The 17,677-nt window shown below is 37.8% G+C and overlaps 1 protein-coding gene across 1 annotated transcript in view; it reads right to left on the bottom strand.

The window, feature by feature from the left end:
* The window catches only part of Adgrl4 (adhesion G protein-coupled receptor L4), a 107,200-nt gene that overhangs the window by 26,621 nt on the left and 62,902 nt on the right, over positions 1 to 17,677 (bottom strand). The window contains exons 8-13 of the mRNA NM_133222.3: positions 16,620 to 16,736; positions 10,910 to 11,112; positions 9,082 to 9,258; positions 7,672 to 7,875; positions 844 to 1,064; positions 654 to 720 (exon numbers count right to left, since the gene is read on the bottom strand). Of these exons, the coding sequence (NP_573485.2) occupies positions 654 to 720; positions 844 to 1,064; positions 7,672 to 7,875; positions 9,082 to 9,258; positions 10,910 to 11,112; positions 16,620 to 16,736 (989 nt within the window). The remainder of the gene's footprint in view (positions 1 to 653; positions 721 to 843; positions 1,065 to 7,671; positions 7,876 to 9,081; positions 9,259 to 10,909; positions 11,113 to 16,619; positions 16,737 to 17,677) is intronic.

Genomic DNA, 17,677 nt, shown 5'->3' with positions numbered 1-17,677 from the left:
TTACTGAAAACTTTCAGCACTCAGAAATGTCGTGAGACATATAAAAATGTCTTTATTCAGACTGGAACATATAATACCTGCCAAATTTGTAGGTTTGAAAGCACTTTCAATAGGAATTAAAAGGCCTCCTTCCTTGTTGAAATAGGACTATCAATAGACAACTTGTCTGCTTGGGAGAAATAGCAGGTTCTTGTCTCTGATGTTGCAATTTAGTTTAAAATCACTTTGTGATGACAGGGTACATAAAGATGACAAAACTCTAAAGATGACAGTCTAATTTTAAAAGATGACCGATCATCGATAAAAGATTAAATAACGTAAACATTTGAAATGCCAGATTATCAGGTGGTGGGCACACTTCCAGCATTTCAGGATGCAGAGACGCTGCTGATAAAACAGCAGATACTTCTGACATTCCTTCTGTATGCTATGCAAAAATTATCCTTCCCCAGGAGATGTGAATGAATGGTAATTGCTTTTCACTTAGAAGTTATGTATTTGTCTCCATTCTAATGCAATATATTAAATGATACCAAACGACAGGCACAGAGTGGTCAAAATCAGTTTCTGCAAAGCCCCATGCCTGATTTGGGAATGCTCTCCTCAACCATATCCAGTCCTTAAGTTTTAATAGCAATTTTTAATATACGTACAAGAATGATTAGACACGCTGGTCCTATAAAGCTCCAAATGAAGTTGTTTTCAGTGCTCAGCCAACATCTGAAAAGCGAGAGATAGGAATCTGTGAATACTCTGCATGGACCATAGCAAAACAACCTTGTTAAAGACACATGGAACGTTCAGTAGCGTCTTCCAGATGCTCACAATGTCTGCTTGACTTACACTTTCGTGGTTCCATAATATCTGTATCCTAAAGATGCTGAGAATCCAACAACTACAGCTGGGCTGAGATAGCCAAAGATATAAAAGTTCTTGTGTAAAAACCCCTTGTTGTAGATGACGCCGACAACGATGAGGTATAGGTGAATGCCTTCGATGCACATCCAGGCAAAGGCAGCTAAGAAGAAGTAATGGAGCAGGCCAGCAATGATAGAGCAGACCAACTAGAACACAAACAAAAGAAGAAACCATAAGCAACATTCTCCTTGTAATTATTGTATCATCTGTCAAGGTTCTTCATGAAGGATGCCACTTTATTCCACCTCTGATCATGCTACAATATTCATATCTCATCAGCTTTGTTTTTAACATGCTCTACTTGAGGCTTATTTAAAGGAGCTACACTTCATCAATGGGAAGTGCCAACTGACCTTGTGACAGAATTAACCTTCTTGACTTTTCTTGAGATTTGTTGTTTTTATGCATTAATGTTCTGGGATACACTAGGGACTCTTTCCACAAATTATTTGTTTTTCAGTGACCATATGGTGGTTTAAACTGACTTCTATCTGGATATCATTGACCTTTCCATTTTAAAATTCAAAGAATGTAAATTATCTTAAATTGTATAAAACAAAGTGAATATCTTGATTAAGTGGCAAAATTGAAAATGTACAAATAGTAATACATTTCACCAAAATATACATTGTAGAATTTCTTCTGGTTGTAAGATTACTATGTAAATTTGGAATGTGTTTTCATTAAACATTTTCCATGAGTATTTATTTATTACTTAGAACTGGAATTATTAGAACTGGGCAGTGATGGCGCATGCTTTTAATCCCAGCACTTGGGAGGCAGAAGCAGGTGGATTTCTGAGTTCAAGACCAGCCTGGTCTACAGAGTGAGTTCCAGGACAGCCAGGGCTACACAGAGAAACCCTGTCTCAAAAAACGAAAAACAAAAAACAAACAAACAAAAAAACCCCCCAAAACAAAAAAAAAAAACCCTTGGAATTATATTAAATTTGCTTTTTTTTTAAAAGAAACTTTACGTGCATGTGTGTTGGTGTACTTGTCTGTATGCATACCATATGCCTTGCAGGCAGGCCAGAAGGTGGGGTCAGAGTCCTTGATATTGGACTTTTCCCCCCAAAAGTACTTCATTTATAAAAACTAAAACTTATTTATTTTTCATAGGTATGGAAAGTTAAATTTTCTCCCCCTCAACTATTAAACAAATGATGCCAATTCACTCACTGATCCTGAAGAACACTGGAGTTCAGGTCCTACAACCCATACTGGGAAGTCTACAAAAACAAGGTAAAAACAAAATGGACTCGCATGCACACACACACACACACACACACACACTCACACAAACACAAACACAGACACATTAATTAAACATTGAAATAACATTCCCTTTGAATATGCCTTCTTTTTTAGGAAAACTTGACCTCAAGTTTAGAGATGTCTTGGGTAGTCCAGCCGATGAAGGGAAGTATGGATTAATTTTTCATTTGAAGGTCTTGAAAATAAACACAAGTATTTGATTGCCATTGCTGAACCAAGACTTACATCTAACAGACTAAAAAGTCATGTGGATTTTGCTATGAAATTGAGATTGACATACAGTTCAAACTGATGTTGAAAGAATCCAAAGACTCCATTTGACTGATTAATTTACATCTGTTTGTGGTAAGCAGGCCTGGAGATTCTTTTTGGGGGGGAGAGGAAAGAGTTTATTTCATCTTATATCTTACAGTACATTATGAATGGTAGTCAGGACAGAAAATCAAACATGAGCTTGGAGGCAGGCACTGAAGAAGAGGTCATAAAGGAATAGAATTACTATCTTGTGCAGACTCATTTCTTATTCCAGCTGTTCAGGGATGGCACTTAACAAGAGTAAATCACCAGTCAAGAAAATATTCAGTGATCTTTTGCCTACTAGACAATCTGATGGAGAAATTTTCTCAACTGAAGTTTCCCTTTTCAGTTTGACTCCTGTTAGACAATATTTGATAAAAACCAAAAAAAGAAAGAATGATTGAAAGAAAGAGAGAAAGAAAGAAAGAAAGAAAGAAAGAAAGGACAAAAGAAAGAAGGAAAGGAAGAGAGGAGAAAGTAAGGAAGGAAAGAAGGAAGGAAGGAAAGATTTTCTGAAAGAACAAGCTCCTGATATGTTGATTCTTTGCGTAGTTCTTTTTGTTTCTACTTGGTTGATTTCAGCCCTGAGTTTGATTATTTCCTGCCCTCTACTCTTCTTGGGTGTATTTGCTTCTTTTTGTTCTAGAGTTTTCAGGTATGCTGTTAAGCTGCTAGTGTATGTTCTCTTTAGTTTCTTTTCTTTTTTCTTTTTAATAGATATTTTCTTCATTTACATTTCAAATACTATCCCGAAAGTCCGCTATGCCCTCCCTTTCTTTTTGGAGGAATTCAGAGCTATGAGCTTTCCTTTTAGCACTGCTGTCATTGTGTCCCATAAGTTTGGGTATGCTGTGCCTTCATTTTCATTATATTCTAAAAAAAAAAACCCTTTAATTTCTTCATTTATTTCCTCATTGACCAAGTTCTTATTTAGTAGGGCATTGTTCAGCTTCCATGTATATGTGGGCTTTCTATTTTTGTTGTTATTGAAGATCAGCCTTAGTCTTTGATGATCTGATAGGATGAATGGTATTATTTCAATCTACTTGTATCAATTGAAGAGGGTTTTGAGACTGATCATATGGTCAATTTTGAAGAAGGTACCATGAGATGCTGAGAAGAAGGTATATTCTTTTGTTTTAAGATGAAATGTTCTATAGATATCTGTTAAAACCACTTGGTTCATCATTTCTGTTATTTTCCTGTGTCTTTATTTAGTTTGGGTTTCCATGATCTGTCTGTCCATTGATGAGTGTGGGATGTTGAAGTCTCCCACTATGATTGTATGCAGTGCAGTGTATTCATTGAGCTTTAGTAAAGTTTCTTTTATGAATGTGGGTGCCCCTGCATTTGGAGCATAAATGTTCAGAATTGAGAATTTTTCTTGGTAGACTTTTTGTTTGATGAGTATGAAGTGTTCTTCCTTATCTTTTTTTGATAACTTTTGGTTGAAAGTCTATTTTATTCGATATTAGAATGGCTACTCCAGCTTGTTTCTTGGGACCATTTGCTTGGAAAATTGTTTTCCAGCCCTTACTCTAAGGTAGTATATGTTTTTGATACTGAAGTGCATTTCCTGTATGCAGCAAAATGCTGGGTCCTGTTTACATATCCAGTCTTTTAGTCTATGTCTTTTTATTGGGGAATTGTGCCATGGATGTTAAGAGATATTAAGGAAAAGTGATGGTTGCTTCATGTTATTTTTGTTGTTAGAGGTGGAATTATGTTTGTATGACTACAATCTTTTAGGTTCATTGAAAGAAGATTACTTTCTTGCTTTTTCTATGGTATGATTTCTCTTCTTGTGTTGGAATATTAATCTTTGTAGGGCTGGATTTGTGGAAAGATATTGTGTAAATTCGGTTTTGTCATGGAATATCTTGGTTTCTCCATCTATGGTAATTGAGAGATTTGCTGGGTATAGTAGCCTAGGCTGGCATTTTTGTTCTCTTACAGTCTGTATGACATCTTCCCAGGATTTTCTGGCTTTCATAGTCTCTGATAAGAAGTCTAGTGTAATTCTGATAGGTCTGCTTTTATATGTTACTTGACCCTTTTCCCTTACTACTTTCAATATTCTTTCTTTGTTTAGTTCATTTGATGTTTTGAATATTATGTGACAGGAGGAATTTCTTCTATGGTCCAGTCTATTTGGAGTTCTGTAGGCTTCTTATATGTTTATGGGCATCTCTTTCTTTAGGTTAGGGAAGTTTTTGTCCATAATTTTTTCAAGATATTTACTGATCCTTTAACTTGGGAATCTTCCCCCTCTTCTATACCTATTATTCTTAGGTTTGGTCTTCTCATTGTGTCCTGGATTTCCTGGATCTTTTGGATTAGGAGCTTTTTGCCTTCTGCACTTTCTTTGACTGTTGTGTCAATGTTTTCTATGGTATCTTCTGCACCTGAGATTTTCTCTTCTATCTCTTGCATTCTGTTGGTTATGCTTGTGCCTATGATCTCTTTCTTAGGTTTTCTATCTCTAGGGTTGTCTCCCTTTATGATTTCTTTATTGATTCTATTTCCATTTTTAGATTCTAGATAGTTTTCTTCAATTCCTTCACCTTTTTGGTTATGTTCTCCTATAATTATTTAAAGGATTATTGTGTTTCCTCTTTAAAGGCTTTTACCTGTTTACCTGTGTTCTCCTGTATTTCTTTAAGGGAGTTATATCCTTCTCAAAGTCCTCTATCATCATCATGAGATGTAACTTTAAATCAGAGTCTTGCTTTTCTGGTGTGTTGGGGTATCCATGGCTTAATGTGGTGGGAGAATTGGGTTCTGATGATGCCAAGCAGTCTTGGTTTCTGTTGCTTATGCTCTTGCCCTTGCCTATTATATTTTGGATATCTCTGGTATTAGCTGGTATTGCTGACTCTGTGGCTTGTCCCTTCTGCAAGCCTGTGTGTCAGTACTACTGGGAGACCAGTTCTCTCTGGGAAGAATTTGGGTATGGAGAGCTTTGGCACAAGGTCATTTCCGGGGTATATACAGAAACCTAAAGGATCCTGTCCCCGGCTATTCCTTGGATCCTGTGTCCTAATAACTCTGGGCTGGTCCCTCTTGGGTCAGGAGTTTGAGCAGAAGTGGTGGTGTTCCCTGTGCTCACAGGCTTTCAGCACTCCTGGGAGACCAGCTCTCTCCTGGTGGTGTTTGGGTATGGAGAGGCTTGGCACAGGATCAGCTCCAAATGCAGATAGAAACCAGAGATTGAACTTAATGGGTAGTTGTGAGCCACCAAATGTGGGTGCTGGGAACTGAACTCTGGTCTGTGGCAAGACCAGCAAGTGCTCTTAAGCACTGAACCATCTCTTTAACCTCCCTGGAGTTAGGTTACAGAAACTAATAGAAAAAAGCTGTGCCGTGAGTAGTAAAATTAATATTATGTATTACTGGAAGGCTCATGCATTGTACATACTTATTTTTCTTATTAAAACAATGTAGTTAATGAAGAAGTGGCTAGGTGGTTAAGAATATTAGTTCCCAGGGAGGACCAGGTATGGTTCACAGCAACCATGGTGGCTCATAACCATTTGTAACTACAGTTCCAAGGAATCTAATGGCCTCTTCTGAACTCTGCCAGCAATAGACACTCAAGTGGTACATGCACATACATGCAGGTAAAACTCTCAAACTCATAAAGTAAATAAAACTAAAATATTGAAACAGTATAATTCAAGAATAAGGGGATTACATATTAAAATACAAATAGAGACCACTGGATATTGTGGGAAAAAGAAAGATTTCTGAAAGCTGAAATTTGGAAGTCGCTTCTGAAAAAATTGGAACTGAATTAGAGCTTAAAATGGGTAGATTTCACTGGAAAGAGTTGACCAAAACACTCTGTAAGAATAATAGAGAAAAAAGGGCAGGTGGGGGGGGAGAGGAAATTCACACCTACACACCAGTGGGCTGAAGGGTATCTAGAACTGAGAGGCGTCTTGAATTCTGCCACAAAGCCCAGAAGCAGTTTGTATAAAAAGAAGGGTGTTCCAAGTTACCTAATGCAGAGGGAGCCTTAATCACTGGTCACCAGCTTCCGTCCTTGGAAGATATCCAAGGGGGAAAGGAGTGTGCAGTCACTTTCCTGACTTATGTCTCAAGAATACATTTTTCTATCTGGTGCATGGCAGGTGTTACCTGTGAACTTCAATGTAGTTCACACTCTCAGCCAGGGCTGCTGCCAGCCATTGGCTTATAGATATCCTAGTTGCCTAGAAACCAGGGAGGACTCTTGTAATCAATAAAGGACACTTCAAAGGACTGTAAGGCACCTGGGATGGCCCTTCTTGGAAGTATGCTGTTCTTCCTTTCCTTTACTTAGAGTTGGACGTTGTTGGCTGCCTCTTTCAGTCTGCAGTTCCAATTTTCTCTCATGAGCATGTCCTTTAGTACATATATACATGTTTAACCTCACTGCGTGTCCTACTTTTCTGCAGATGTAGATTAATAAAATATGAAACTCTGTGGTGAGGTCCTAGGTCACCTCACCTGCTTTTGTGCTTACTCTGTGTGGTGGCTTGCTTGGCCCATGGAAAGTGATACTATTAGGAAGTGCGGTGTTATTGGAGGCGGTATGCCCTTGTTAGAGGAAGTGAGTCAGTTTGCTCAATCTCTGCCCAGTGTTGACAAGAGCCTCCTCCTGTCTGCCTGTAGAAGCCAGTCTCTTCCTGGGTGCCTTTGAATCAAGATGTCGAACTCTCAGCTCCTTCTCCAGTACTATGCCTGCCTGGATGCTGCCGTGCTTCCTGCCATGATGATAATGGACAGAACCACTGAAGCTTTCAGCCGGCCCCAATTAAGTGTTGTCCTTTGTAAAAGTTGCCTTGGTCATGGTGTCTCTTCGCAGCTACGAAACTCTCACTAAGACACTAACAATCATTAAACAAACTTCATTTCCACCCCTTTTCAGTTCTTGCTTATTGCTTATGCAAATACAGGTATTTATTTGATATAAAATTTTGTTTTTCCCCAATAATTTATATAATGAAGGATATTTCTTTGTTTAATGGATCTGTTGAGTGTGTCATTTAAATATGTTAGCATTATCAAACATGCTAGATAACGTAAAACAATGATCTAGCATGTCTGCCACACTGAGGTGTTTGTTATGGTTCATGTGACATGTTCGGTTAGAAAACACAAGAGAATAAAGTGCAGCGGGGGCCAGGCTGCATACCTTATTCGTATTTATGTTGATCCCAATAAGAAAAACAAGTTCTGCAAGAAAGAGGCTGCAGCACAGGTTCTTGTGAATCGTGGTCCTGGTGCTTTGGATTTCACTGAAGAACCAGAAGGTGAAGATGCAGATGGCGAGGCAGATCAGGGAGATGATTATCCCGAGTTGAGTGATCCTCGTCAGGATATTATAATCCTTAATCCCCTAAGGGCAAACAGTGACAGAGTGGTTAAGAGGAAGACTTAGTGACATATCAAAGGGACTACAATCCCTCATGAACTTCTCAGGGAAGCATTAATCAAAGTGTTCATAAAATGTAAAAATAAAAATGCACATTTAGGTGAGAAAAACCTGTACTTAGTATCCAGAGAAATCTGATATAAATCATGTGGCAGGCTAACAGAACTATAATTAGTGATTTTTTTTTCTCTGAGCATAGTATATATTAGTACATGCCTGAATAATGTTATCACCATCAGTTGCATGATATTGAAAAGGTAATTCATCATTGTAATGGGAAAATGGTTAATTAAAACAGATTTATCAGTGGTAAGTCCAAGACTTGTGTCTATGAGGTGATTCATCTAAAACACATTAAACAAAGGTAAAAGAAAATCGGGTGTGAGGAGGACCAAAATAGTGCGGTTGAGACTGAAATGGAGATGAGTGGTTTATTTTCACATAAAGAATAGGACTGTTTCCCCCTTAACACAATGGGGAAAATAGTCTTTATAGTTTATACTACCTCAATCAAATGTATTATGACAGGTAATAGACTTCAACATTGTATGGAATTAAATTAGTGACCTAATAAAGAAGCTTAGAACAGCACTGGATGAAGATTAAAACAGAGATACAAAGAAGGAAATTATATCATCATCATCTTTGAGGAAACAGTACTGAAGAAAATATCTATTACAAGGATATTTGCCATATTCTTATATTTGAAAATCTTTGGGGTTTTACATTATTAAAGGCATATTTGGTAAAAATGTGCCAAACTTTATTAGGCATCAAAATGATAAAGAGAATGATCTCCAGATATTATGAGAGTAAAATGTATGAATGGCTATTGAAATATGCAAAATCCAGAGTAATGAAAAGATATGTCTTTCATGCAACCTAGTAAAGGTTATGGGTTAAGTAAGTTCTTGATAGGAAATAACCTAAAGATTCCTTATTACACACATCCTAGAAGAGACGGAAAGAATCAGAGAGCAAACCAAACCAAACCAAACCAAACCAAACCAAACAAAAACTGCAGACTTTTCAATTACATTAACCATACAGTTGACCCAGGAAAAGAGATAAAAGGATTATTCTTTTCAGTGACACGGGGTAAGAAGAGAAAAGTTAAGGATGACAAAGGATGGCTGCAGCTCTGTGAACACAAGCACACACTTGGCTTACAATGGAAGAAGTAGAGGACATCAAAATCGCAAAGTGTGTCAGGTGACTACAGCGGCAGGAGGTGTGGGTGTCGTTTGAGTGTGTCAGCTCACAGCCCTCCGTTGACCAGCTGCCATTGTTCATGGCATCAACTGAGTAGTTCCAAAAGGCACACTGGGTCCGGTGCTTATCTGAGAGCTGAAAAACAGATATCCCATCCGTGAGACAGAGGAAACCATCAGAAGCAATGCATGGTGGTATGTATTTAAAGCAGCACTGATGGGATTAGAATGACGCCTAATAGGAACACAGGACCAATGCTGACGAATGATGGCATGAGACCTGTTCTTTTGTAGCAGACCTGAAATTCAGATTGCAATGATGTTACATTTTTTTCTATTTTATTGAGTTGTGATAATTTTTATCAAGTGACATCATGTATATTTCAAACAAAAAAAAGCATTACAGACATTCATCATCTGTCTTTATTCAGCAAGTACTTATTTGCTCTCAAACATTTGCTAGTTATATTAAAAAATACAATATTGACCAAAACAATGTGTATTTTTATTTGTCTTACATGCTATTGTAAATAAAAAACATAAAATGAGAAAAGTAAATGAGAAAGAAGAAAATGAAATAGAAAATAGCTCAAAAAGGTTCTTCCTAGAAGATAATGTCTCCTCATGTGAATGTGTGAGCATAGCACATTGATTTACGTGAGTATGAGTGTATGTGTGTGTAAGTGTGAAAGTGAGTGTGAGTATGAGTGTGAGAATGACTGTGTGAGTGTGCAAGTGAGAGAGGTGTGCAAGTGAGAGAGTTGAGTGTAAGTGTGAAAGTGAGTGAGTGTGTGTAAGTGTGTGCAAGTGAGAGAATAAGTGTATGTGTGAGAATGAGTTTGAGTGTGAGAGTGTGTGAGTGCATGTGTGTGTCTGAGTGTGTCTGAGTGTGATAGTGTGAGTGTGAATTTGGGTGTGAGATTATGTGAGTGTGTGTGTGAGTGTGAGAGTGGGTGTGAGTACGTGTGAGTATGTGTTTGAGTGTAAGTGTGTGAGTTTATATGTGTGTGAGTGTGTATGAGTGTGATAGTGTGAGTGGGTGAGTATGAATTTGGGTGTTAGAGTCTGTGAGTGTGTGTGTAAGTGTGATAGTGATTGTGTGAATATGAGAGTGAGTTAGAGTATAAATATGAGAGTATGTGTGTGAGTATGAGAGTGAGTTTGAGTGAGTGTGTGTGAGTGTGAGAGTGAGTTAGAGTATGAGTTTGAGAGTATGTGTGAGTGTGTGTAAATTTGAGAGTGAGTATAAGTGTGAGTGCAACCATGTGGATATTAGAGAGCAGCTTTGAGGAGTCAGTTTTGCCCTTCTGCCACATGATCTACTTCTGAAGGGTTTCCTCGGGTTGTGAGATTTGCTCCTGGAGCTTTTTCGCAAACTCTTAAAGGACAAAATCATATTCTTAAAGATATGGGCATAGAAACTGGCAAAACTAATAATGTACTAAAAATGAAAGCAGAATACAGCTTAATTCTAGCACATTTCTCATGTGACTCATTAGTATTGACAAGAAACTTTGAGGAGAACTCGAAATGCAAAGTATTTTATAGAAAAGTAGTTGAGTGTTGGGGCTGCAGCTCATTGGTTGAGCACAAGCTTAGAATAGAAAGACATGGCTTCAGTTCCCATCGCTCAGAGGAAGAAAGGATCGAAACTACACTACCCTTTTAGTTTAATTTTCAATGTTCATAGTCTCTAAAATTCACATATAATTAAAGTAACAGCAGCAAAGTATATCCTAGCTCACTGATTGTACAATCATTTTAAGCAATACCAGAAAACAACTTACCTTTACATGACTTAGTGTAAATGTAATTTTTTCAAGTTCATATAATGTGGGTGGATTTGAGCTAATTGAGGCAGAAATCACTGAAGAAATGACTTTTTCCTTTCCTTCAGAATTATCATTTTGAGTGTCCAGTAAGAAGTTGTCAGATGAGGATAGCAAGGGACCAATGCTCTTATAGCAGAGGAATGCAACTACTACATTGCCTGTCAATCAAATAAATGCAGTTAGTGGATTCTTATGCCATGAAACTGTATTAAAGCTCTTCAAAACAAAAACTCAGTAGACAGACATTATACTCTATGGAAATCATAAAAGCTCAGATTGGAATGTGAGGCAAAATATCCCATGTGTGCGTTAGCATACACAGTCATTTCTTACATTCCTGACCTCTGTCAACTATTACGGCATCATACTTTCACGAACTTTGGTCGGAGATAAAGTATTCCTAGACATATTGACAGCCTGATCCTAACAAAGCGCTGGAGTCTGAGACAGGTTCACCCCTAGAGAGGTAAGCTTTGAGTCATGTGTCCGTGTGCAAATGAGTTGGAATTAAAAAGACTGAGAAGTGATTAAGTTGGACCACGCCACTGAGTTCAACTTTGGAATCTCTGCAGTGTTTTCCATCGAAAGAGCAAGAGAAAGTACCCAAGGAACTGAAGGGTTCTTCAGCCCAATAGGAGGAACAACAATCCCCAGAGCTCCCTGGGACTAAACCACCAACCAAAGAAAACACATGGTGGGACTCATGTTTCTAGCTGCATATGTAGCAGAGGATGGGCTAGTAGGCCACCAATGGGAGGAGAGGCCCTTGGTCCTGTGAAGGTTCTATGCCCCAGTATAGGGGAATCCCAGGGCCAGGAAGTGGAAGTGGGTGGGTTAGGGAGCAGGGGGAGGGGCAAGGACATATAAGGATTTTCAGAGAGAAAACTAGGAAAGGGTATAACACTTGAAATGTAAATAAAGAAAATATCTAATAAAAAATAAAGAAAAGAAAACATTGAGTTCTGTGGAGTCAGAAGAGCCATATTCTACCTTAGCACTATACAAAAGCTGTACCTGAATGCAGCCCAATGCTGCAGCATCACAAACACAAATATTGATAGTATGTTCAGAAAATACCATGGTCACAAAACTGGGTTCCTCCACAACACACATTCCTTCCATATGATCACGTGATATATAGTCTCTAAAGTACATTCATCTCTATTCACTTTAATTGTTGCATGGTCTTATTTAACCTATGTACCTCACAGAACCTTTCTTTGACCTATCAGCTTGGAAGACACCTTTGAAACAAATAGATACTAATCTATGCGATGACTAAACTTGTGTGTCAATACCTGGGGAAGAGGGAACTGAAGAAATGCTTCTATCAGAGTGACCTGAGATCATGCCTCTGAGGTCTCGAGTGCTAATTAATGTAGGAGGGACCAGTCCACCATGGGTGGTGCTACACTGGCCAGGTGGGTCTGGGAGAGGTGAGGAAGCTACACAGGAGCCTTTGAAGGAGCCAACAAGTGGAAGTGGCCAAGCCTCTTCTTGGAAAGGTGCGTGCGTGTGATACAGACAGCCCTCCTTGTGACAAGGAGTGAAGAGTTGGAACCCCACATGGCAAGACTTGTGGAGATGTTCTTGCAGAATCTCCAGGCCTTTCCTGAAGGGATTCTTGGTTCACTTTGGCCTTGTATTTGCATTCTTGACTTTGCTAATGTAGTTTTTACTTTCACTTTGTCTGTGACTAACATTTCTTCAAAATCAGAAAAAAAAGAAAGCTAAGGCTGTGATTCATTCTTGCTTGTCTCTGAGGATTGTGGGAGAGAAGAGATCACCACTCCTCAGTGTGTTAATAATGGTGATGTGGTTGAATCAACACAGGGCCCTGATCTGGGTATTTCAGCTAACACCTGGGTATTCTTTTCCAATGGAAGCTTACTTACGACAACAGTTTGCCCACCATCCTGTTCCAGACAACAGCCAGATGTTTATCAAGAGGTTAGAAATGGTGTGCTGGATTGTTGGTTCAAAGTTTTAAAACAAACATTCAGAGGTGAGCTAAGCACCGGTGAGGAACTGACACAGTTACTGCTGTGCTGAGATTCCCAGCCATTAGATGAATTAGATCTCCCGATTAGGGTATGGTGAGAAGCCAGGCACCGATAATTAAATCATAATTTCCTGGGTATGTAGCCTATCAGCTCTCGATACCGTAACCACACTTGCTACTAACCATAGTCACTTGGTTGAGTACACATGTGCTGAGTTCGATATCAACTGCTTACTGGGGCCGCATAGATTATAGGATTCAGAAAACTGCAGGGACTGAGGAGGAGAGGGAAGGAAAGCATACGCTGTGCACACTGTTGTTAAATGTAGGAAGTATTCCACAGTCCTCCTTTGGGTTCTGAACCCTGCCAGGGCTGGATTCTGGCAAATGAGCAGACCTCTTCCACGATTTCTGTTTAGTTCCTGCCACCAGGTTCTTCCTTGGCTTCTCTTCATGATAGACTGTAACTTGTAAGTCCAATACATTATTTCCTCCTCCCAATTGCTTTTGAGGGCAAGCAAACCAATTGCTTTCCTCCACAACCCCTCTCCCCCAGTTGCAGTGTTATAGAATCCTAAGTAGGACAGTGTGGTGTATTTGAGCTAGTGACATCAAGACTCTTAGAGACGATGATAATGTTTTCTGTCCTTTGACTAGGGCTTGAAGGAAGAACTTAGAACTTCAGAAGCATCAAGCCCACTTAGAGGGATAGCAACTTCTTAGGGGTTATAGGAAGAATTGGTCCCAACTGAAATAAAACGTTAGTAAGAAAAGGTGGCTTTAAATTGTTTTTTTAATTGCTGCTCTCTGAAATGATATTTTAAACACCAATTTGTGATTTCGAAGAAGGGTTCCCAGAGAAATCTCCAGCCGCTGCCACTGGATTTCCTTGATGAATAAATATCCTATGAGCATCTCTCCTCTACCCCCAGCTAGAATTCTGAACCTGTTTACTTTTGACAATTTCTTGCTAATTTTAGGACTAATTGATCTTTAATCTTCCTTACCAGACTTGAGAGCGAAATGTCCCCCACTAAGTTGTGTTTAGAATGCTTGGTCTTCAGATGCTGGGGATATCTTGAAGGCTACCGAGTTTTTAGGAGATGCTGCTGGCCTTGAAGGAGTAAGTCAGCGGGCCTGAATCTCTGAAGGCTACTCTTACTACCTGTTCCAGCCTGCTTTCTCGACTTCTTGGGAGGTATGGAATTTTCTATCCAGTCCACTTCCCTGTGCCATGAGCTCCTCCAAGCCTTCCCCAGCACAATGGCTGACTTAGATGGGCCCTTTCCTGCCAGATATCCTGTAACTAACACAACAAAACTAAAATATAAGGCTCACTCACCAAGAAAATGGGTTGCAGATGCAGACTCATGGGGAAAGAATACATCATTTCATACTGAATTCCATCTGCTCTCATTTCTGCCTTATGATGTTTATGCTTTTTTGTCATCTATATTTTGTTAGTATTAACGTATCTTTTTCTAAGAACAAAAAACTTCCTTTCATTCAATTTCTAGAACAAATGTGTAAGTATTTATTTCATGCAAATTACTGTGTTAAAGTTCCATATATATTAGTATAATTGCAATATAAGTATATATGTACATACATTTGTAACACACATATACGTCATATACATGTTCATGTATATACCTATACATATATATGTGTGTGTGTGTGTATATATGTATATATATACATATATATACATATATATATACATATATATACATATATATATACATATATATACATATATATATATATACATATATATATATTTGTTAATATCTATAGATTTTTCCTTAGATTTATTTGTCTCTTTATTTTTTCTGTGGGAGTTCCAGCAATCATATTTTTCCTGAGTGATACAACTATAACCAGCAACCTAGATTCCCGAAAAGTATCAGGGAGATGCAAGTTAAGATTTTCCTCCATGCTACATTTCAGGAATAAGTTTTCCAATATGGACTTCTTTAAGAATCTTGCTCCCAAATGCCTTTCTGATCCTTTCTTTTGGAGAATGCCAGAGGTTCTTCTAAGCTGGACGTTCTCTAGTGGTCTTGGGCATCTGACTATTATCCCACTTTCACAAGTATTTAAAAGAAAGTATGTAGAATTCCTTAACAGAAGGCTATTATATTTTTATTGTAAAACCATGGTTCAGAGCACTGAATTTTGTTTTGTGTTCCTTGTCTCTATCACAGTTCTAAATTCAGCTTACAAAATAATGTAAAAACCCATCTGTGTCTCTTGATCGCCTCTGAAATCCTACCAATGGTACTGTGTTTCTTTTCTAATGAATTTCAGAAGTGAAATCACATACAGACATCACTGGGAGGTGAGATCAGTTTGTATATTTGCTCTTTCTTTTAAGATTTAACCTTGAGGAAAAGCCATTTTCTCCGTCTGCCTTATTGAGATCTGATATTACCCCCTTCAACTGTCCATTTCTGTGTGCCATCATTAAACATAACAAAGCTACCATACAATCAGTCAGCATCTTTCTGAGATTTTAATTCTGTGACAATTTCATCATTTGTCACCATAATAGGTATTTTCAATGTTTTCCATGACTTCTAAACACCATTAAAATTGTCTTTGAAATTTCAACTGTTTAACAGGTTCCGTGAATATATTCATAAATACTATATGTATGCTTCATTGATTGCAGTATGGTTTAGCAGCACAAGCGCTAAGGGTTCAGTGGCAATGCATCATGGTTATTTTTCATTTGTTTTGTAACTACATGTTTCTTACTTTGACCAGAAAAATAAAAATCAGTGAGGATAATGAATAGAGAAAAATAAATTCCCAAGCAATGGAAAACAAAATGAACTGAAACAAAACAAAGACAATGTCACGAGGCTAGCTTGCAGAATGGTCATTAAAAATAAAGTCTATCTGTTAATAAACCAGTTTTTATGTGTATTTACTGTACAGTTTTCATTTATATCTGTGATTACCACAGACTCTGGGAAAAGGCCCCAATTCATGTATACCCTTAGTAATATATCTTTACCTATGTGAGAACAACTACCACAGAAGTTATGCTAGGACATGGAGAAATTTTCTGTGCACATTGCTCCAAGAGGAGAGGAATGGTAATATAAATTAAAATAGTAAGAACATGCTTGACCCCAGTTAGGTGACAAGTAAAAGTCTGTTGAGTTGATTTCTTTATTAGCTTCTTCCTTCCTAGTTTTGCTCGAAACTATTTGCTGATAAACATGGGGAGAACTCCATTAACTTTGTACCTTAGTTCCATTATCTACCAAATGAGATTGTTAAATTAGATAATCACGAAATTGCTTGCTACTAGCACTCTCTGTCTTATTTTTCTCTCTTATTTTTTTTAAAGCTGCATGACTTAGAGTTTACTATACAAAAGCGGAGGAAGGGTGGATGCAAAGAAAAGACTAAACATATTCCTATCTGCAATCACAAATTTGGTTTCATGATGAGAAACCAGGATATTATTGGTTAAACTTCAATTATTATTGGTAGTGTTGTCTGAATGAAATCTCAAGTATAAACATAGATAGCATGTATATGATCTTAAATATTTCTATAGGAAATTGCTTGTATATTTGTGACATAGCCAAGTGCATATCGAGTACTTATTAGAAATCCATGAAGATGCATAAGATGTTCGAACCCTACCAGTTGTGCCATGTGCAGCCTTTCTCCTTGGGGATATTTTCACATAGCCTCCATCCACATTCATGTGGGGGTGAGCATGCTTCATGTGAGTTGAATCAAAAGCAAAAACCTTGAGAGCTGAAATAAGAAAATTAGGTTAAGCAATGTAAGTTCTAAATTTAGAGACAATCGCATTGGATATGCTTTCGTTTCAGTTTTGGACAGTGCAGTGCACAGTCTCCCAAAGAATAGAAACCTCGGAATTTCTTTTTTTTTCCGTTGACTATTGAGTTCATAGTCTAATCATTACTGAGTTCAAAAAAAAAAAATGAAAATGTCTACACAGGCAAGAGCATCCACACTTAGTTCCTAAAGCACTGAGGACAGTAGTGTCTTGTAGGTCTGCCTCACCTACAGCCTGTAGGCAGTATTCACCAAGAAAAGCTATAAGTATGGCATCACCCAAAATAGTAACTTAGTTAAAACCTTCAGGGTTTTTTTCCCCTATTTTTGCAACTGGATTGTTTGTTTCTCAGTGTGAGCTTTGTAGATGACAATGTCTTGCCACAATGTCAAAAAGTTGGAAATACCTGTTAACTATCCACAATGTAAATACGACTAACTGTTGAAAGAAACACGGACAGAATTAGATTTTTGAGTAATAATTTACTTTGGAGGTACATTAGCATGTCCTTTATGGAGAAACAAAGAAGCATAGTATGCCTACATATTAACTTCATCCTTTTCATTCTTAAATTGGGTAAGTAATGAATACCAATGAGATGATCATTCATTCTGTCAATATACTACTGTCAAGCAGGATATCAGCCAAACATATAATATAGACATATAGAATGATTTCTTCATAGAATACTTTGCTTCTTCAGAACTGTTCATAACCATCTTCAACATTAACCCTAACTTTAGTATTTTTTTCAGTAAACTACACAGAGTATAAAATTGTACTTCATTATTACAATGGCCTCATGTTATCACAAGGCAAAGCATTTCCAAAGAGAAATTTTAAAATATTATATCCACAATTTCTAATGTAAATATTGTAGGTTAATGTCAGGAGA

This window comes from Mus musculus, chromosome 3 (genome assembly GCF_000001635.26).
Source record: "Mus musculus strain C57BL/6J chromosome 3, GRCm38.p6 C57BL/6J".
Taxonomy (NCBI): domain Eukaryota; kingdom Metazoa; phylum Chordata; class Mammalia; order Rodentia; family Muridae; genus Mus; species Mus musculus.
Note: the sequence above shows the minus strand (reverse complement) of the source record. Positions and strands in the feature narration are given on the sequence as shown.